General features: G+C 56.5%; 1 protein-coding gene across 3 annotated transcripts in view; it reads right to left on the minus strand.

The window, feature by feature from the left end:
• Window positions 1-3,825: 3,825 nt before the first annotated feature.
• The window catches only part of LOC101946009 (receptor-type tyrosine-protein phosphatase kappa-like), a 134,553-nt gene continuing 116,479 nt past the window's right edge, over window positions 3,826-21,899 (minus strand). For all 3 annotated transcript variants that reach the window (XM_065598601.1, XM_065598600.1, XM_065598602.1), the window contains 7 exons: window positions 21,285-21,384; window positions 20,691-20,770; window positions 19,339-19,473; window positions 17,521-17,646; window positions 16,080-16,237; window positions 6,458-6,593; window positions 3,826-5,784 (listed from right to left, as the gene is read on the minus strand). In XM_065598601.1, the coding sequence (XP_065454673.1) occupies window positions 5,710-5,784; window positions 6,458-6,593; window positions 16,080-16,237; window positions 17,521-17,646; window positions 19,339-19,473; window positions 20,691-20,770; window positions 21,285-21,384 (810 nt within the window). In that variant the 3' untranslated portion in view covers window positions 3,826-5,709. The remainder of the gene's footprint in view (window positions 5,785-6,457; window positions 6,594-16,079; window positions 16,238-17,520; window positions 17,647-19,338; window positions 19,474-20,690; window positions 20,771-21,284; window positions 21,385-21,899) is intronic.

A 21,899-nucleotide genomic window follows, 5' to 3' on the forward strand; every position in this document is an offset into this window, starting at 1 on the left:
AGAGGCTGGGCTGGTCAGTCTCCTGTTTTGGGACTCAGAGGTGGGGATGGGGGGTGGGAGCCCTGGGTCCCCCCAAGATGGACTTTGCTGAATGTTCCTGGTTTCTGAACTAACAAGCTCTGCTCTACGCTGGGGTCCCGACGACTAATAACGCGTCTGTGTCACACACTGGCTGGGTCACTGCTGGCTGCGGAGTGGGGGCAGGGCCCTGTGGGGGGCGTGAGGCTCCCCAGGGGTCCCATCCAGGGGGACTTGCTGCGGGGAGCTCCCGGGGTGAGCAGGGAGATGAACGCTCCGAGGTCAGACCCAAGAGGTGCCGACACCGAGCAGGCTCCTTGCCCTGGTGAAGGTGCCCTGAGGGGGGACGCTGCCCCAGAGTCCTGGCTGACTTCATCCAGAGCCGTTCCCGCGGTGACTCCGTGACACCCAGACCTGTCTCTACACGCAGCCCCCAGCACGGCTGCCCATTGCAGAGCAGCACCAGGACCCCCTCCCCTCGGCACTGTTGGCAAAGCAGCCGGGGCCCACCCCAGGGATCGGCGGATGAACAGAGCCCCTGAGCCCCGGGGGGGATGGGAAGTTCTGCTCGCCCTAAAGGGCCCACGGCTCAGTGCTGGCGCTTCCTCACGCCAAGCCGGGCACCGAGGAAACGTCTGAGTAGAGAGAGGAAACGCAGGAGCTGAGGGAGCTGGGAAGGGGATACGGGGCCTTTCCCCTCCAGGGCGCTGGCTCCCGTCCCATGACTGTGTCTGGCCGCCTGCTGCGATGTCGCGCTGCCGCAGCAAAGGCACCGCGTCCCTGAGTGCGAGAGGCCGGTCACTCATGCAGCTGCACCCAGGCTACAGGCCCCAGTGCGGGGCCGGCTACTGGGGCGAGCCGGGGAGCAGTTAGAAGAAGCGAGATGCACGGGGAGCTGGAGCAATGGCTTGTGGAGTGAGTTGGGCCCAGCGTGGTGAAGCGAGGTGAGGAGCGTGCGAAGGAGAGGTGTCAGAACCGCTACTGCCGCCTGTCTGTAGCGACTACGCTTGCCAGCACCCCCCCCCCTCACCCCGCTTCCCATGCACGTCCCAAACTGGTCGCTGCCTGGAGCTAGAGGCCATGAGGTGCACTAGTCCCATCCCGCCGGGCGGGCATCTCGCGTGGGAGCATTGACTGCGCTAAGGTTCAAACACACCGTTCCCTGGTCCTGTCTGGGGATCCCCCAGCTGTGAGCTCCTCCCTCCACTGCCTCCACAAGTCACGTGTGGGGCAGCCTCCCGTCTCTTGGACCAGCTACTGAACAGCCCTGCGGACCCCAGGCAGGACTAACTGCCCCTTTTCCTGGGCCCGGTGCCCTGTTGTCTCCCGTGCGAATGCAGGGCCAGGGCTGAGTATGGGACTATGGGCGTGTGACGTTATTGATATAATCTGGGACCATATAGATCATTGTTGCAACCAAGGTCCTGTAGTGGCACGCAAATCTTGTATAAAGGGGGTCAAATGGGGTGTCTAAGACAAGGTTATGGTTTACTGGTTATGATTATGCTGTCTATATGTGTGTATCACTTTTGTAGTTGAAGTTATGAATATTGGCTCTGTACTGTCTGTATTTCAAACTTATGCTATGCTGCTGGGTGACATCCCAGACAAACTGGTGTTAGCTCTGCCTAGCCTGCTTGATGGCCCATTAAGGACCATCAGCTATACAATGGACCCATTGAGAGAAGGCAAATACACCTTGTAACTCAGCAAAGTATGCAGGGACTGGCCCATGTGACTCCAAACTCCATTTTGCTGTAATTTTCCACAGTGAGAACAAAGAGGGGTTCTTACACCTGGAAAAGACTATATAAGGCTGATGCCTCATCTCCATCTTGTCTTCAGTCCTGCTTCATACCTCTGGAGGGACTTTGCTACACTGAAGCTCTGAACAAAGGACTGAGGACCCATCCCAGCGGGGGATGTATTCCAGAGACTTGATTTGAACCTGCAGTTTATTCCACCGCTGCTGCAAGCCTGAACCAAGAACTTTGCCATTACTGTATGTAATTGATTCCATTTAACCAATTCTAACTCTCATCTCTATCTTTTTCCTTTTATGAATAAACCTTTAGATTTTAGATTCTAAAGGATTGGCAACAGCGTGATTTGTGGGAAAGATCTGATTTGTATATTGACCTGGGTCTGGGGCTTGGTCCTTTGGGATCAGGAGAACCTTTTTCTTTTACTGGGGTATTGGTTTTCATAACCATTTGTCCCCATAACGAGTGGCACTGGTGGGAATACTGGGAAACTGGAGTGTCTAAGGAGATTGCTTGTGAGACTTGCAGTTAGCCAGTGGGGTGAGACCGAAGTCTTCCTAGTCTGGCTGGTTTGGTTTGCCTTAGAGGTGGAAAAAACCCCAGCCTTGGGCTGTAACTGCCCTATTTGAGCAATTTGTCCTGAGTTGGCACTCTCAGTTGGGTTCCGCCAGAACCGCATTGTCACAGGGCGTTAAACCACCTGCCAATAGCTTGCAGTGAGACCCAGAAAAGTGAAGGTCAAATGGGGCAAATGCCCCTTACCCCAAGAAATCCAACCCTCCCCCCATTCACCCAACCCCTTCATTGGGCTGGCTTGTGAACCAGCGCTCCAGCGCTCCCTCTGGCTCAGCTCTTGGTCCTCCCCCGGCCCGTGTGCCCACTGGCGGGGGGTGACATTAAAGGGACTGGACATAATGGGGGTAGGAACTAGAGGGGATCTGGGTTTGGTGTCTCGCGCAGCGACCGGTGCACAATAGAGGAGGCAGGAATTGTTCTGCACCGGAGGGGAAAAGACGATTCCCTGGCTCTAGAAGGGACCTCCTGGCTCACTGAGCATCGAAGAATCTCAGCAGCGACCCAGCGTGTAACTTGGGAGCATTACGAGACATTGCTGGAAAGGGGGGTCCCGGTGCTGGGCTGGGCGAATTCTCACCCACAGCCCAGGGAACGAGCTCACCCTCCCGGCTAGACGACGCGGTGAGGAGATTTGTTGCCCACCGACACCTTCCACTGGACCAAGCGGAGCAGCAGAGAACCAGCGCGCTGAGAGCTGCACGCCGGCTGGTCAGTGCCCAGCACGGAGCTGCCTCCACCCACGGACCCAGACAGGCCAGAGCCCCGCTGGCACTGTGCAGATCTCTGAGCTTTGCTGACGCCCTCCCCTCCCCTGGGTCACAGGACTATGGGCACATGCTCGGCCCAGCCCCGTGCCCAGACCTCCCCTCCCCCTGGGTCACAGGACTACGGGCACATGCTCGGCCCAGCCCCATGCCCAGACCTCCCCTCCCCCCGGGTCACAGAACTAAGGGGACATGCTCGGCCGAGCCCCGTGCCCAGCCCCAGGGCTGGCTCCAGGCACCAGCTTCTCAAGCAGGTGCTTGGGGCGGCCGCTTGGGAGAGGGGCGGCAGGTCCAGGTATTCGGCGGCAATTCGGTGGACGGCCCCTCACTCCGGCTCGGAGTGAAGGACCTCCCGCCGAATTGCCGCTACAGATCACGATTGCGATCGCGGCTTTTTTGGGGGGGGGGGGGGGATTGGCTGCTTGGGGCGGCCAAAACCCTGGAGCCGGCACTGCCCAGCCCTCCCCTCCCCCTGGGTCACAGGACTAAGGGCACATGCTCGGCCCAGCCCCATGCCCAGCCCTCCCCTCCCCCTGAGTCACAGGCCAAAGGAGGAGCAGTGAGATTTCAGGTCAGAGCTCGGGTTTCTCTGGCTTGTTCCCAGCAATAACTGAAGGTTGACGTGTGCAGGCGAGACCCAGGTCGGATTTGAACTCAAGCCGGGGGTGTGCTCGCCCGGTGAGCCCAGGCAACGTGGCCCAAGAGAGCTTTAAACTGCGCTTTAATCGGCTGCTTTTGATGTTTAAACTTGTCCCATTTATAGCAAGTTGTTCAATGGCAGCGCCACCCTCTGGGCAGGGCCTTGGAGACAAGGGCAACCGTAGTCCCCGGCGCAGCCTGGAACCGTGTTAATGTGTCTGAGCTTTGACAGAATCCATAACTAATGACGAGAAGTTTCAGAGTAGCAGCCGCGTTAGTCTGTATCCGCAAAAAGAACAGGAGTCCTTGTGGCACCTTAGAGACTAACACATTGATTTGAGCATAAGCTTTCGTGGACTACAGCCCACTTCATCGAAGGCATAAAATGGAACATATAGTGAGGAGATATATATACATACAGAACATGAAAAGGTGGAAGTTGCCATAACAACTCTAAGAGGCTAATTAATTAAGATGAGCAATTATCAGCAGGAGAAAAAAAACATTTGTGGTGATAATCAAGATGGCCCATTTCAGAAGTTGACAAGAAGGTGTGAGGATACTTAACATGGGGCAATAGAGTCAATCTGTGTAATGACCCAGCCACTCCCAGTCTCTAGTCAAGCCCAAGTTGATGGTATCTAGTTTGCAAATTAATTCCAGTTCAGCAGTTTCTCATTGGAGTCTGTTTTTGAAGCTTTTCTGTTGCAAAATTGCCATCTTCAGCTCTGTTACTGAGTGACCAGAGAGGTTGAAGTGTTCTCCTACTGGTTTTTGAATGTTACCGTTCCTGATATCAGATTTGTGTCCATTTATTCTTTTATGTAGGGACTGTCCGGTTTGGCCAATGTACATGGCAGAGGGGCATTGCTGGCACATGATGGCACATATCACATGGGTAGATATGCAGGTGAACGAGCCCCTGATGGCGTGACTGATGTGATTAGGTCCTATGATGGTGTCGCTTGAATAGATATGTGGCCAGAGTTGGCAACAGGGGTTTGTAGCAGGGTTTGGTTCCTGGGTTGGTGTTTTTGTTGTGTGGTGTGTGGTTGCTGGTGAGTATTTGCTTCAGGTTGGGGGGCTGTCTGTAAGCGAGGACTGGTCTGCCTCTTACAGTCGGTAGGGCATCTTCCACCTTTCCATGTTCTGTATGTATATATATTTCTTACTATATGTTCCATTCCATGCATCCCATGAAGTGGGCTGTAGCCCACAAAAGCTTATGCCCAAATCAATGTGTTCGTCTCTAAGGTGCCACCAGGACTCCTGTTCTCATGACGATAAGGCGACAAACAGGAATTTGGGGATTGGGTTTTCCTTGGTACAGGTGCTGCCCCAGCACTGGGCCGTGCTCCTTGCTCACAAGACGACAGGCTGGGCTGCACCTAAAATGTGGGTTGAACCGAGGTGAAGCTGCTACACTGAGGCGCCGTTTCCACAGGGCAGCAGATCGGTGTGTGTTGCTGGGGTCCAGGAGACGCAGGATCAGGTCCAGGAGTGGAACAGGGCAGGGCGTGTAAATGACCAGCCTGCAGAGGGAAGGCACAGGGCTGGCGGAGCCCGGAGTGGAGAGCTCGTGTTGTGGCAGCCGGGACTCTGGGAGAGTTTTCCTGGTGGGCATGGCCAGGGCTCCCTCCTGCTGTGAGCGGCGGTAGTTACCGCCCAAGTCCCTGGCTGGGCAAAGTCTGGGATCAACCCACGCCCTGGAAATGATCCCAGAGGATATCGTCTGCTTCAGCCAGCTGTGTGGGCTCCAGGGTATGGAGCGTCAGGAGTGCAGAGCGTCCCAGCCGGCACCACCAGGACCCTCCTCGTCTCTGCCAGGTTCTGTGGCCCCGGCTCGCTCCCCAGGACAGGGCGTCTGCCCGGGCACAGAGCAGCACGGAGGTGCCACGAGAAGCAGGAGCAGTGGCAGGTCCTGACTCGAGACGGTCCCTTGCTCGCCTCTATTTGAAATTCCCATAGATTTTGACTGAGTCCAGGTAGCTCAGGGCTAACTCGTAGCAGAACGTGTACTGCGCCTGGGGAGAGAAGCCGCACGTGAGCCCCCGGGTGACAGGCCCTGACCCACCCGCACATGCCCCTGCTCTCACCCCTCAGCGTGCAGGGCCGGCTGTGGGTCTCGCAGCTCCTGAGTGAGCCATGCGCGAGTGTGTCCTCCCAACCAGATCTAGGGTCAGAAACCCAGCCTCCATCAGGAGCCCGGCCCCCGGCCGCAGCCCCGCGAGCCAGACATGGCAGGAGCCCGGCCCCCGGCCGCAGCCCCGCGAGCCAGACATGGCAGGAGCCCGGCCCCCGGCCGCAGCCCCCCCGAGCTGGACATGGCAGGAGCCCGGCCCCCGGCCGCAGCCCCCGTGAGCCTGTCTTGGCTCTAGTGGAGCCCATCACCGTAGCCTCTGACGTGAAGCACAATCCCCAGAGGCCGCAGGTCTCACTCCCCCCATCACCCCGAGGCAGCTGGGGCTGGGGCTTGTTTCCCTCTCTGGGGGTCTGGAATCAGCCTGGGCCAAAGGAGCGGGGGAGGGAGGGAGGGACTGAGAGCAGCGGACGGGACACCGGGACGCCAGGACCTTTGATCGTGTGACTGTCCCCGGGGCGATTGGGGCAGTCACCGGCGCTGCCTGAGACGTGGCTCCCGGCCTTGGGGCTGGCAGCAGGAGCACCGGCCTGTCTGGGCCAGGCTGGGGCACTTACCACGTCCTTGATCATCTGCCGGCGCCGGCGCTTCAGCATTCTCACCGCCTGCGAGACGTCCAGCAGCGCCTCGCTGCGGATCTGCTCGCACACGAAGCTGGCGGCACAGAAGAGTCCGCAGCGGCTGGCACCGTCCCTGCGGGGGAGAAGGGAAGTGCAGATCGGCGCAGGCCAGGGGTCGCCCAATGGCACCGAGCTGCGAGCGGCCAGACCCGGGGCTGTTCTACGGGGCTGGTGCGCCAGGGAGCTGCAGCCGGGCTATGGCTGGGGGGGGCAGCCTGGGCTGCTGCAGCTCGGACAGGGGTGTCCGGTCCGCCTGCTCCCGCCAGCCGGTCAGTCGGGGGCTCGCAGCCGCACGCTCCCGCCAGCCGATCAGTCGGGGGGGGGGGGCTCGCAGCCACCTGCTCCCACCAGCCAGTCAGTCGTGGGGGGGCTCGCAACCGCATGTTCCCACCAGCCGGTCAGTCGTGGGGGCTCGCAGCCGCCTGCTCCCGCCAGCCAGTCAGTCGCGGGTTCTCGCAGCCGCCTGCTCCCGCCAGCCGGTCAGTCGGGGGTTCTCGCAGCCGCCTGCTCCCGCCAGCCGGTCAGTCGGGGGTTCTCGCAGCCGCACGCTCCCACCAACCCGTCGGGGGGGGGGGGGGGCTTGCAGAAGGCAGCCCGGGGCACTGCGCTGGGCGGTTTGGGTGCGAGACCCAGGGGAGGGGGCAGAGATGGCTCTGCTGTAGTGAGGCCGTTCCAGCTGACGAGGACCTGGAGGCTCAAGGGTCTATCAACTGTCAGCAGGATCTGAATGAATTCTCCCCTGACAGCTCGGGGGGGGGGGGGGGCGGCGGCAGACTTCAGGACCAGACTGTATTTACATGAACACACCTGCTCTGCCTAGGTACCCAGCTGTGATAGGATAGTCTGCATTGGGGGATGGGAGACTGGCAGAGGGAGGATATCTGAGCGTGTAACATGAGAACCCAGGAAGGGGTTAGAGGCCAGGTGACACCTCTGCCCGGGAAACTGAACAAAGGCTGTGGGAGGGGTCGCTGAAGGGAGAGTTTCAGGAGCTGGCTGGTGGAATGGCTGGGAGGCAGACGGGGCTCTGACCCCCCAAGGGGGCTGTGGGGCCCTGGGACCCCAAGATGGACCTAACTGAGGGGGATCCTGTTGTCTGTGCCTGCAAGACCTGTCTTGGACTGTGTTCCTGTCGTCTAAATAAACCTTCTGCTTTACTGGCTGGCTGAGAGTCATGGTGAATCACAGGAAGCCGGGGGTGCAGGGCCTTGTGTCCCCCCCACACTCCGTGACACATCCCAGCTGGGGATGTTCCAGAGACTTGATTTAAACCTACAGTTTATTCCATCACTGCTACAAGCCTGAACCAAGAACTTTGCCATTACTGTAGGTAATTGATTCCATTTAACCAATTCTAACTCTCATCTCTATTTCTTTCTTTTTATGAATAAACCTTTAGATTTTAGATTCTAAAGGATTGGCAGTAGCGTGATTTGTGGGTAAGATCTGATTTGTATATTGACCTGGGTCTGGAACTTGGTCCTATGGGATCAGGAGAACCTTTTTTATTTTACTGGGGTATTGGTTTTCATAACCATTCATCCCCATAACAAGTGGCACTGGTGGTGATACTGGGAAACTGGAGTGTCTAAGGGAATTGCTTGTGTGACTTGTGGTTAGCCAGTGGGGTAAAACTGAAGTCCTCTCTGTTTGGCTGGTTTGGTGTGCAAAGGACCCCCAGCCTTGGGCTGTGACTGCCCTGCTCTGAGCAATTTGTCCTGAATTGATACTCTCAGTAGTGTCCCGCCAGAGGCCGCATCGTTACACCAGCAGACAGAGGTGTGTTGCTCAAAGTGATCACCTTTGGCTGGTGTTGGGTTACAAATCACTTTAGTACTGACTGCAGGGGAGTGAAACGTCGTTATCCATGTTGTTGTCTTTATTGTAGGAGTCTAGGGGGGCAGGGCTGTGCTTAACCTGCCCCAAATGAGGGGGTCGCCCTCAGCTGAAAGGACCTCATTAAGCCAGGGGCTCGAATGCCAGAGCCCCGTGACAGGAAGAGGGGTGGGGACAGGTGTCCCAGCCAGCGGGTGTGGATTCTCCCTGAAGGTCCGTAGACTGGTATAACCTGTTCCCTCCACTGTTCAAAGAAAGAGCTAACTAGGCTTCATTAGGAGTCTTTTTGTTATGTTAAATGCCCAATCAGAGCTGGAACCGGTTGTGGTAGGACTGGGTTCCTGCCCTGCCTGCTAAGAGCTAAAAATCCCTGAGAGTTGCAATCACTCCAGAGGGGGCAGTCTCTGCCCAGCCTGCACAGAGCTGTCAGTCACTGAGAGACGGATGTGCCAAGGTCCCAGCAGAGCGGCAGGTGGCAGCAGAAGGCGACTGACCGTCAGCTGGTGACCAAGTGGCTGGTGCGGTGGTGAGCAGAACGAGTGGCTGGCAGGGTAGCCAGCAGAGAGGAACCGCGGCTGGCGGCGCGACCGGACAGAGAAAGTGCTCAGAGGCCGGAGCAAGCCAGGTGCCTTCTCCCCCGGGTGGGAGGGGAACTCACCCAGCTGCGCCTCTGAGCCCTGGGTCCTCACTGACCCAGGACACCCCCTGTGAGTGGGGAGCGGTGGGGGGAGCAGAGGGGGGCACAGAAAAGGAACGGTCGGTTGTAGGACGGAAGAACACGAGGCGGAAGCTCTGCCCCACGCACTCTGGGTGGGCGTCCTGCTCACAGTTTGTTTCTGAATCCTGCTTGTGGCATTTTCCCTAATTAACGCAGGGTGACTTCCCTCCTTTCTTTACAAGTTTCTTTCTACACTCAGACTCTGTGCTTGCGAGAGGGGGAGTTTGGCCTCTCAGAGGTGCCCGGGGTGGGGGGTGTAATTTTTCTGGGTCACTGGGTGTTGGCTGGAGCCGGCTCTGTGATGTATCGATGGAAAGGGACCCCCAGATATTGAACCCGGCCCTGCCTGCGGTTGCTGCTGGTTCCCCAGCCATCGACGGTCCCAGTCTACGCCAGCCTCCACCCGGGAGAGTCTGTGCCAAGCGCCCGCTGCGCTGAGCCACCTTCTGCTGCAGGGATGGGAGTGAGCTCCAGCTCCGCACCGGGCAGAGACAGCCTGTCGCGCCGGGTGCTGCTGGAGCCGGTGTGACGTTATTGACATAAACTGGGACCGTATAGATCATTGTTGCAACCAAGGTCCTGTAGTGGCACCCAAATCTTGTATAAAGGGGGTCAAATGGGGTGTCTAGGACAAGGTTATGGTTTACTGGTTATGATTATGCTGTCTATATGTATGTATCAGTTTTGTAGTCGAAGTTATGAATATTGGCTCTATACTGTCTGTATGGCAAACTTATGCTATGCTTCTGGGTGACATCCCAGACAAGCTGAAATTAGCTCTGCCTAGTCTGCTTGATGGCCCATTAAGGACCATCAGCTATACAATGGACCCATTGAGAGAAGGCAGATACGCCTTGTACCTCAGCAAAGTATGCAGGGACTGGCCCATGTGACTCCAGACTCCATTTTGCTGTAATTTTCCACAGTAAGAACAAAGAGGTGTTCTTACACCTGGAAAAGACTATATAAGGCTGATGCCTCATCTCCATCTGGTCTTCAATCCTGCTTCATACCTCTGGAGAAACTTTGCTACAAGCTGAAGCTTTGAACAAAGGACTGAGGACCCATCCCAGCGGGGGATGTATTCCAGAGACTTGATTTGAACCTGCAGTTTATTCCATCGCTGCTGCAAGCCTGAACCAAGAACTTTGCCATTACTGTATGTAATTGATTCCATTTAACCAATTCTAACTCTCATCTCTATCTTTTTCCTTTTATGAATAAACCTTTAGATTTTAGATTCTAAAGGATTGGCAACAGCGTGATTTGTGGGAAAGATCTGATTTGTATATTGACCTGGGTCTGGGGCTTGGTCCTTTGGGATCAGGGGAACCTTTTTCTTTTACTGGGGTATTGGTTTTTATAACCATTTGTCCCCATAACGTGTGGCACTGGTGGTAATACTGGGAAACTGGAGTGTCTAAGGAGATTGCTTGAGAGACTTGCGGTTAGCCAGTGGGGTGAGACCGAAGTTCTCCTAGTCTGGCTGGTTTGGTTTGCCTTAGAGGTGGAAAAAACCCCAGCCTTGGGCTGTAACTGCCCTGTTTAAGCAATTTGTCCTGAGTTGGCACTCTCAGTTGGGTTCCGCCAGAACCGCATTGTCACAGTGGCGTAGTCGTGCTTGGATCCACAGAACCAGGTCAATTAAGCTTTGGGTCAGAACCCCGCGCTGTCCAAATTTGAATTTTGGGATTGAGAGTTTTGTTGGTTAAAGAGCTGCTGCAATGGCTGAGCAAAGAGCATATGAGGGACTTGGCAAAAAAGCCCTGGAAAATTTGTGTTCAGAAAAGAGGATAAGTTTTAGAAAGAAAGCTACAAATCAAGAACTGAGAGATCTGCTAATAGCCAGGGATCAGGGGGCAAGAGCACAGCCCTTACCTGAGGCTACAGAAGATGCAGAAAAGATTAGGATGCAAAAGGCAACAAGTAAACTGCAATTTGAGCATGAACAGAAACTAGCAGATCTTCAATTGCTGGAGAAGCAAAAAATAGCAGAATTAGAGAAGGAAGCCGATCAAAGAAAGAAGGAGGCTGCTGAGAGAGAAGAGAGAGCTCGGAAGGGACGTCTAGAGCTGCTCGCTGCTGAGCAGGAGACTCACAAGATGGAACAGGAGACGGCCAGACTTCAGCTCCAAGTAATGGAAGAGCGGAGAAAATCATCCCCACCTGGTACTCCACTTCCCCCCCGCCATGAGAAAAACTGGGAAAGGATGTGTCCCATTTACAATGATACTGAAGATATAGAGGAGTTTTTGTCTACCTTTGAACGCCTCTGCAATCTGTACCAGATCCCTGAGGGTCAGTGAATGCCTGTCCTGCTGACCAGACTGACTGGAAAAGCCAGGGAGGTGTTTAATGACTTGGGGGAACAAGAAGCCTTAGATTATGAGCGGTTTAAGGATTCTGTGTTAAGGCGGTTCAAGGTTACTCCTGAATCTTACAGAGTTAAGTTTAGAGAGTTTAAAATGTCTAAGGATTGTACTTTTGTAGAATGTGCTCATAAGCTGATGGGTTTTGTTAAAAAGTGGGTTATGGGAGCCAAGGCGCATGGGAGTTTTGAAAAACTGCTGGATTTAATAACTTTGGAACAGTTCTTAGACATTGTGCCTGACAATGTGAGAGCAGCTGTGTGTGACAGGGACCCTGAGTCAGTCCTACGGGCAGCAGAGATTGCGGATGCCCATACCCAAAACAGGGCTCGAGAAGGGTGTAAAACCCCGGGGAAAACTGATCACCATTCTCCCCAGTTCAAGAGGAGGGAAGGATTTAAAAATAAACCTGACTCTTCTAAAGGAGTTCAAGGGGGCCCGGAGGGTAGGAACTCACATCCCAGGATGGAACAGGTTACATGCTATCACTGTGGTATCCTGGGCCACATGAGACCAGACTGCCCGACATTGAAGGGCAGCCCAAAACCAGCAACCCCAAATGCCACGGCCAATGCTAACCCTGTTGTTGTAAACTCACAGGCAAGCCACACAGAGCCCAGCATTGGTGCCCTGTGTGCAAATGCTGTTTCTGTGGTCTCTGAAGAATTTGACCTTAAAACTCACATTAAAGCTAAATATGGGGGAAATAACGCAGAGTTTATTAGCAGTGCAGAAGTGAATGGAGTGAGGTGTATGGCATGGAGGGACACCGCAGCAGATATCACTTTGGTTAAAGCAAGTCTTGTCAGGAAGGAAGATTATTTGCCAGGTGAAGATGTAACTGTTGTAGCCTTATCTAAGTATTTTGTCAGGGTGCCTTTGGCTACAATCCACCTGAAATGGAAGGGATTGGAGGGCACCATGGTTGTGGGAGTAAAAGACATAATCCCTAAGGATATTATGATTGGAAATGATATTAAGTCTATGGTCAGTCAAGTTAATACAAACCAGGCACAAGAGAGGATTGATCCTAAGGTTGTGCCTATGGAGGGTTTCTCCAAAAGTTTGTCTTTGGAAAGTAGCTGTTTGGCTGTGAATGAAGTTTCTGAATATCTATCTAATGTCTCAGAAGTAAATCTGGAATTAGATCAAGCGAAGGGAGAGGAGAACAAGGAGATTTTGGATGAGCCTAGGCAGTCTTGTGAGCTGATGGCTTTATCTAGTCAGCAGTTTGGGAAGGCAAGGAGAGTGGAAGATGAGTGTCCCTATACCTTACCTGTTTCCTGTGCAAAGAATAGTGACAATGAAGGAAATGTGCCTGTGTCTGTCAGGGGTATTGACTTGCCTATGGAGGAAGCTACCCCAGTCTCCAAGCAGTTGTCTGTGAACAGCCCGGTGTGCTGGGACAAGGGAAATGAAATCCCAAACCGTATGTCTAGTAAAGGAAAATGCGTCTCCAACTCTTTTTTGTCTGTGGAGCAGACAGAAGGTGCCTTTCGGCCTGTGATGGTTGAGAGTAATTTAGTTGTCTCAGAGTTGGTTCTGGATTCAACTAAAGCCCAGGAAGGGAATGGTCCTAAGTTTGCATCTGCTGGGGAGAATGGCACCGTAACTAGGTTGCATCCAATTAGTGTCTTAGCTAAATCCCAGAGATCAGACAATTCTGGTGCTTGTATTTTGCCTGTTGCTCATGTGTGGTTGGAAAAGGATGTAGCAACTCTGTCTGACCAGGGTGATACCCTAGCCAGGGCACAAGGAGAGCAGAAAGGTAATTTGGTTGTGTTACCTACGGACAGTTTAACAACTTGTAGCAAAAAGGAAAAAATTCCTAAGCTTGTGTGTGGCAAAGAGAAGGGAAATATTTCTAACCTTTTATCTAGGAAGTCTATGGGTTCGCCTGAAAGGGGATTGTGTAGAGATCTGCCTGATGGGCCAAAGGTGATCCTGAATGTAAGTAAGACCCAGACAGAGTCTGTTGTTGCTCAGGAAAGTGTGCCTTTAGAGCAAGCCCTAGGTGAAGAGGGTAAGGGCAGAATTTCTGTGAGGGGTGAATTGCTGCTTAGAAAAGCTCCAGGGGAAAGGAATCCTCATGGTACTCGGTGCAAGCAGTTCCCTGCAATTGAAGGGTGTGAGAGTGATTTAATCAAGGAAGTTTCAGTTCCTAGCAGCCAAAAATTGTCTGTTGTGAATGGATCCACTGACTGTCCTTTTAAAAGATCCAGTGTGGGTAGCTTTGAGAAGGTCTCAGAGGAGGTAAAAGTTGTTAAGGAACTGAGGCATCCCTACAACCAAGTGGCTGTGTGGGGCCAACTTGTTGGGGAGACAATGGGGTTGGAACAGGAATGTCTCCTTTCTGATTCTTTAGATGAGCAGTCTGTGCTTCAGGGTTTGAGGACAGATTTGGTTACTGAGGTGTCAGAGCAGAGCAGTTTTACGGCTAAATGCTTGAGCATGCGGGGGAGAGCAAGCAAACTCTCACCCGCAGACTCTTTGGATTTGTGTGGTATCTCTTTAAGACAGAGTCCAGCCTTGGAAATGATAGCAGTTACGAATATGAAAACTGGTGGGCTGGCTCTGGTCTGGGGTAGTGCAAATTACTTGCCTGGCTGGGAGGGGAAGGACTTGCTAATAGCTGTTAGCACAGAGGGCCCACCCCATCAGCCAATGAATTCTGTTAAGCAAGAGAAATCAGGGTTTGATCCTGCAGGACAAGGAGGAAAGAGAAAACTGAATTTTGCAAAGGGAAGCCACAGGTTAACCCTAAAATGCCCAAACTCCAATGGTATTGAGCCAAAGGGGTGGCATGACAAACATGACTGTAGATGGACACTTGCAATGAACTTGTTGTTATTGCTAAATTTTGTAATGAATGTGTTGCTATTGCCACAAACTGTAAAAATGTACAATGTGCCTAATCTTTGGGAGAATCCCTTGAACATGTTAAAAGGAATACATGAAAACACACGTTATGTTAAAAGGCCTTGTTACACTGGGGTTTCACAGGCAATGCCTATAAACAATATGGGAACTTTTCACAGGGGAAAAGACATTCCAGACCTAATGTGCTGTATGAAAAGGAAGACTGAGGCACACTACCATATTGCTTTCATGGCTAAATGCCAAGATTCCTGTACTATGAAGAACATTAATATCTGCATTTATTCGATGTTAATTGGGTTCCAAACATTTGCCCGAGCTGGTATGGATAAAGTAGCGGTTTTCTGTAGCTCTTGGAAAGATCACATGAGACATACAGGGACGATGCTGCCAGAGCAGATCCAATCCACTATTGTTCTAACTAAGTTTTACCTTGGGTTTGTAAAGAGGTTCAATCATGTGGTTGAACATGATTTTGATAAACCATTTCTGTTATACACGGGTATGGCTTCTAACCCAATACTAGCTGCAGTGAGACAGAACCCAGGATGGGGAGCTCTTGGGATGCAGTCAGTGATGTTTGGGTCATCCCTTCCTGCATCAATTTTGCGTTGGGGGTGTGACGTTATTGACATAAACTGGGACCATATAGATCATTGTTGCAACCAAGGTCCTGTAGTGGCACCCAAATCTTGTATAAAGGGGGTCAAATGGGGTGTCTAGGACAAGGTTATGGTTTACTGGTTATGATTATGCTGTCTATATGTGTGTATCAGTTTTGGTAATTGAAGTTATGAATATTGGCTCTATACTGTCTGTATGGCAAATTTATGCTATGCTGCTGGGTGACATCCCAGACAAGCTGAGATTAGCTCTGCCTAGTCTGCTTGATGGCCCATTAAGGACCATCAGCTATACAATGGACCCATTGAGAGAAGGCAGATACGCCTTGTAACTCAGCAAAGTATGCAGGGACTGGCCCATGTGACTCCAGACTCCATTTTGCTGTAATTTTCCACAGTAAGAACAAAGAGGTGTTCTTACACCTGGAAAAGACTATATAAGGCTGATGCCTCATCTCCATCTGGTCTTCAATCCTGCTTCATACCTCTGGAGAAACTTTGCTACAAGCTGAAGCTTTGAACAAAGGACTGAGGACCCATCCCAGCGGGGGATGTATTCCAGAGACTTGATTTGAACCTGCAGTTTATTCCATCGCTGCTGCAAGCCTGAACCAAGAACTTTGCCATTACTGTATGTAATTGATTCCATTTAACCAATTCTAACTCTCATCTCTATCTTTTTCCTTTTATGAATAAACCTTTAGATTTTAGATTCTAAAGGATTGGCAACAGCGTGATTTGTGGGAAAGATCTGATTTGTATATTGACCTGGGTCTGGGGCTTGGTCCTTTGGGATCAGGGGAACCTTTTTCTTTTACTGGGGTATTGGTTTTTATAACCATTTGTCCCCATAACGTGTGGCACTGGTGGTAATACTGGGAAACTGGAGTGTCTAAGGAGATTGCTTGAGAGACTTGCGGTTAGCCAGTGGGGTGAGACCGAAGTTCTCCTAGTCTGGCTGGTTTGGTTTGCCTTAGAGGTGGAAAAAACCCCAGCCTTGGGCTGTAACTGCCCTGTTTAAGCAATTTGTCCTGAGTTGGCACTCTCAGTTGGGTTCCGCCAGAACCGCATTGTCACAGCCGGGACCACGGGCCGGCTATCGCGCCAGGGCTGCCCGGCCCAGAGCCCTCACTCACCAGCAAGTGACGAGCACGTGGCTGTCCTGGCTTGTCCGCTGGCTCCGCTCCACCTCCCCCAGCAGGCTGATGATGGTAGCAGGGCGTGGGGGGAGCTGCTGCTGCATGGGCCAGTCGTCTACTTGCCACAACCTGATCTCCAGCGCGGCCTTCTTAGGCTAGTGAGGAGGGAGGAACCGCAGCAGAGTCAGCCTCGGGCAGAGAAGAAACCCTCGCGCGAGGCCGGGGGGAGATTCAGGGAAGGCTCACGGCAGAAAGGGGGCAGCCCCGGGGCGGGGGGGGGGGCTACTTGCCATCAGACCCTTCCACAAGCTCAGCCATTGGCTCCCAGCCCGAGGACGAGCTATGGGACAGGGACAGGGCCCTAGGTCGTGCCAGACCCTCACGCAAACCTGGGGGAGCGACCGTCCCAATGGTGACAGCCTGCGTCTCCGAACAGCCTGGCTCCGGCCCCCCAGAGCCACAAACCCAACTCTGGGAAATGCGGGGCTGGAAGGGACCTCGAGAGACCAAGTCCAGCCCCCTGCGTGGAGGCAGGGCCAAGGAACCCTACACCAGCCCTGACAGGGGTTTGTCCAACCTGGCCTAGGACCCTCCAGTGACGGGGATCCCACAACCTCCCCTGGGCGCCTCTTCCAGAGCTGAACTACCCTGAGAGTCAGAAAGTTTTTCCTAGTCGCTAACGGACAGCTCCCTTGCTGCAGATTACGCCCACCACTTCCTGTCCTACCTCCATGGCCACGGAGAACACTTGATCCCCATCCTCTGTGGAACAGCCCTTAGCATCTGAAAACTGTTCTCAGGTCCCCCCAGGCCGTCTTCTTTCCCCAACCCTGAACGTGCCCTGTTCTTTGAACCTTCCCCCCACCAGCCAGGTTTTCTCAACCGTCTCTCCTTTGTGTTGCTCTCCTCTGGCCTCTCGCCAGCTTGCCCCCCTTTCCCAAAGCGTGGGGCGCCCAGGCTTGGGCACAGGACGGCAGCCGAGGCCTCACGCGGCTGAGTAGAGCAGGACAGATGGAAGTCAGGACACCGTGGGGGCCCTGCCTTCTCTCCAGCCTGGCTGCCGGGCTGCCTTTCGCAGAGGACGGTTCTGAAAGGCAGCCGGACTCACCAACACCCTCCCCGCGCACAGACCCATCCTCTGGGGGAGAGTAATCGCCCTCTAGGCGGGCGAGGGCCCAGCCCTGCTCCGAGGGTCCCACCTGGAGTCCCCCAGGGCCCTGGCCAGGCGAGGGTCACCCTCTCAGGGCAGCGATAGCGGCTCTGATCTCTGTGGTTGGATCAGTAGTTAGCCCTGAATCTTAGCTCTGAGCTGGGTCTCTGTTGAACTGGGAGCCCTGCAGGGCCACCCACGGCTCTCCTGGGGGGCAGGGCCCTGAGGGCTGACCTCAGAGGAAGACCCAGGACCATCCCAGGCACCCCACTCTGGGGCAGGGCCTACCTGTTGCCTGTTGGTTACAGCGAGTGTGCGGATGGTGAAGCCAACTCCCGGCTCCTCCGAGATCAGCTTGACGTGGAAACGGCCGTAAGAGGCCTCTCCGTGCGCAGGCCAGAACGCCAGGTATGTCTGGGGAGTGAACACACGGACCTGCTCACAGACGTGTGCTCACAGGGTACACACAGAACCATGCATACGCAGTCACACGCCTAATGCCAGCACGTACAGGAACCACTCAGACCCCACACACGGGCCTGCTTACAGACGTGTGCTCACGGGGCATACACGGAACCATGCACACGCACAGACACAGACCTAACGCCAGCACACGGGAAGCGTTCATAGCAGTGTTCTGATGTACAAAGCATCCCCCACCCCCTCGCGTGCCCACACACTGGCCCGGCCAGAGACAGGGCACACGCACCTAGTGTCCTCACGCATGTACACTCATACCGCTACGGGAACCACTGGCGCCAGGGTCCACGCGTGCAACTGCGCCCCCAGCAATCCAGCCAAGATGAGCACCCCCAGGCCTGCATCGCCTGTCTCTCAGCCAGCCCCTGAGTCCCACTCCACCGGCTGGGACTGCACCTGGCAGACGCCCTGGGCAAGCCGGGAGGGACTCGGGTTACGCAGGGCAGCGGGGAAGCAGTACCAGGGAGCTGCAGAACAGGCGATGGATGGGGTGGGGGAGCCTGGGCTGCCGCTGCTAGGACAGGGGTGCCCGGTCCGCAGCTCCATGCCAGGCTGTGACGAACTGGGACTGTTCTTAATGTGGTCTTTGAATGCTGAGTGGGGAGTTGGCCGGGGAAGGTTGCAGGGGAGTTTGGCTGGGACGGTCTGCATTGGGGATGGGAGACTGGCCTTGAGGGAAGATACCTGAGCATGTAACGTGAGAACCCAGGAGGGGGCTGGAGCCAGGTGACACCTTTGCCCGGGAAACTGGACAAAGGCTGGGGGAAGAGCCGGGGAAGGAGGGGTGAGAGACACTGGAGGGAGTTGAGGTTGGTCAGGAGCTGGCTGGTGGAATGGCTGGGAGGCAGACGGGGCTCTGACCTCCCCAACAGGCTGTGGTGCCCCTGGGACCCCAAGATGGACCTAACTGGGGGGGTCCTGTTGTCTGTGCCTGCAAGACCTGTCTTGGACTGTATTCCTGTCGTCTAAATAAACCTTCTGCTTTACTGGCTGGCTGAGAGTCATGGTGAATCGCAGGAAGCCGGGGGTGCAGGGCCTTGTGTCCCCCCACACTCCATGCCAGGCACCCTGCCGGCGGGGGGAGCAGAGCGGGAGGTGGCACAGCACCCCCCTGAACTGGGAGGCTGCAGCCGCCCGACGCACGGACACGCGGCGTAGCCCCAGTCTCTCTGCAGAGGGTGCCAGTGTGTGATGGTAAGAGGAGTAAGCTGCAAAGCCCCACAGACAGACAGACGCCGCCCCCAGCCCCACTCCACACACGAATGCACCCACCCCCCTGGAGGCACCCAGGCATCCCTAGCACCCGCCGCTGCCTGGCCTGGCCGGGCGGCTCCGCCGGAGGCTCTGTCCCCCCGGGAGTGAGAAAGGCAGCTCTGGGGGTTACAGCGTGGGCAGACAGCCCCGTGGCTGGGACGGAAACCCCGTCACCGTGGTGAGGAGGGGAGGTGGGGGTTCTCCTCCACCCCCCGTTTGTGCTACGAGCCCGCAGCGGGCCACCCCGAGCCTCAGGAGGGTGTGCCAGGGCCCTGCTGCGAGCTGCTCATGCCCCAGGGCTGGCAGAGCCCGGGAAGGCCCCGTGCGGGCAGGGGAGATGGCGCAGGGCTCGGGAGATGGCTCAGGGCTCACCTGGTCCAGCTCCTCGAGGCGGTTCAGCATGACCAGTGCGGTGCAGGTGTAGTCCCAGAGCAGGGCCCAGAAATCCACCAGCGTCTCCCTGAGCGGCAGCTGGGTGACGATGATGTTGTCTTCTTCCACGTACGTCTGCAAGACAGACGGAGCCAGTGAGAGCCACCAGCCATCGCCCCTGCTTCGGGCACCACCCAGAGCCTTCACCCGCCAGCCCTGCCATGGAGGGGAGCAGCCGGGGCTCTGCTGAGCGGAAGCGTGGCCCACACACAGGCTGAGCTACTGCCCCGGACCATCTCCCCCCAGCCCAGCTTCAGGCTCTGGGTCCCTCCTGCCCCCAGCCGGAGCCGCCAGGGTCCCCAGCCCCGACACAGCGACAGGGCTCACCCTGCGGGGCAGGGCCGCTCCAGCAAGCCAAGGGCAAAGGGGGGGATGCAGCACAGCTGGGCTGTGGGGGAGGAGGGGGAAGGGGAAGCGTCACAGCTGGGCTGTGGGGGAGGGGATGTGGCACAGCTGGGCTGTGGGGGGAGGGGAGGGGAGGGATGTGGCACAGCTGGGCTGGGGGGGAGGGAGGAGGGGATACGGCACAGCTGGGTGTCTGGCGGAGGGGGAGGGGACGCAGCACAGTTGGGCTATGAGAGAGTGGGGGAGGGGACGCGGCACAGCTGGTCTGGGGGGGAGTGGGGGAGGGGACGCGGCACAGCTGGGCTGTGGGGGGGGGAGGGGACACGGCACAGCTGGGCTATGGGAGAGTGGGGGAGGGGACGCAGCACACCTGAGCTGTGGAGGAGGAGGGGGGAGGGGCCGCGGCACAGCTGGTCTGGGGGGGAGTGGGAGAGGGGCCGCGGCACAGCTGGTCTGGGGGGGAGTGGGAGAGGGGACGCGGCACAGCTGGTCTGGGGGGGAGTGGGGGAGGGGACGCGGCACAGCTGGGCTGTGGGGGGGGGGGACACGGCACAGCTGGGCTATGGGAGAGTGGGGGAGGGGACGCAGCACACCTGAGCTGTGGAGGAGGAGGGGGGACGGGACGCGGCACAGCTGGTCTGGGGGGGAGTGGGAGAGGGGACGCGGCACAGCTGGTCTGGGGGGGAGTGGGGGAGGGGATGCGGCACAGCTGGTCTGGGGGGAGTGGGGGAGGGGATGTGGCACAGGGAACCGAGGCTGATCCTCGGGGACCATCTCCTGGTCTGAGGCCGGTGTCTGGGGGAGTCCCCAGGGCAGACTGGTGCTCGGAAGCCCCCTCGCTGGGCACTGCCAGCGGGAGCAGACCACGCCCTGGCAAACAGACCCAAGGGCTGGGGAGCTCCTGGGCTCGGTGCTCGCGCCCACGCTCGGGACAGAGGCAGCCTTACGCTGACAAAGACCGCGTTGATGTAGCCAGGCGAGCCGTCCGCTTTCAGGGAGGACATCAGGATGGGGCGGCTGCAATCCGCTGGGAGGGGATGGAAGGAGAGAGGTCGTGTCTGAGCCAGGCTGTCTGTACCCAAGCCCCTCACACGGGCGCGAGCCCCCGGCCTGGGCCGACAAGTGCCACGTGCAGCTGCGCCCAGCCCCCCAGAGCTCACAGCCTGTGCCTGGCGCCTGGCCCAGCGGGGGAGCAGACCCCTTCCGTTTCCAGTGTCCCGGCCCTCGGCGCTCGGGGGGTGCTGGCGGCACGGGGCGGGGGTACCAGCTGGTGGATGCCGGGCGGGGCTAGGCCATGAACACAGGACAGAGGGATTTGGACAGAGAATAAAACCCTCCTGGGCCGGGGCCCTTGGCGCAGCACTGGCTGGGAGCTCTCCAGCTGGGGACAGGGGCAGGGAGGGCTGAGAGGCAGGGCACTCCCTCGGCAGCGAGTCTCCACAGACCCCTGCCAGGGCCTCGGGAAAGCCAGGTCCCTGAGGCGTCCCAGGGCATGGTGCCCACCCAGTCGCCCCAGGCTAGGCCCGGCCCCGCCGTGTTACCTGGCAGGATCGCCGGCTTGCGGTTCTTGGGCTGGTTGCTGGGCTGCTGGGCCTCCTTGCATGGGGAGAGCGTGGAGAGTTCGGAAAACTTCTGCAAGGCCTGCAGGGCGGGAGGGTGGAGCAGAGTCAGGTCCCAGCCGCGGCTCCCTGCTCCCACCCCAGACCCGATAGCGCCATGCCCACAGCCCGCCTCCACGCCGCACCTCAGCCACCGCTGGGCTCATGCCACGGAGCAGATCCCACCCACGTCTCCAGGGGCCAGGAGAGGGACTGCCAGAGTGGCCCCTCCGCACTGCACACAGCTGCCCCCAGGCAGCCCAGAGAAGTGCAGGGTGGGTCCATCTCGGGCAGAACTGGATTCCACTGCGTCAGCGCCAATCCCACTGCAGGATCCTTGTAATAAACAACAGCCTGGGACCCTGAGCACCTGACACGTCCCCACGACCCGGTAAAACGCTGCTCCCACACGACACTGAGCACCTGACGTGTCCCCACAGCCCAGGAAACGCTGCTCCCACATGACACTGAGCACCTGACGTGTCCCCACAGCCCAGGAAACGCTGCTCCCAGACAACACCGAGTACCTTACAAGTCCCCACAGCCTGGGAAACGCTG

The sequence above is a fragment of the Chrysemys picta genome, chromosome 6 (genome assembly GCF_011386835.1).
Source record: "Chrysemys picta bellii isolate R12L10 chromosome 6, ASM1138683v2, whole genome shotgun sequence".
Lineage (NCBI taxonomy): Eukaryota > Metazoa > Chordata > Testudines > Emydidae > Chrysemys > Chrysemys picta.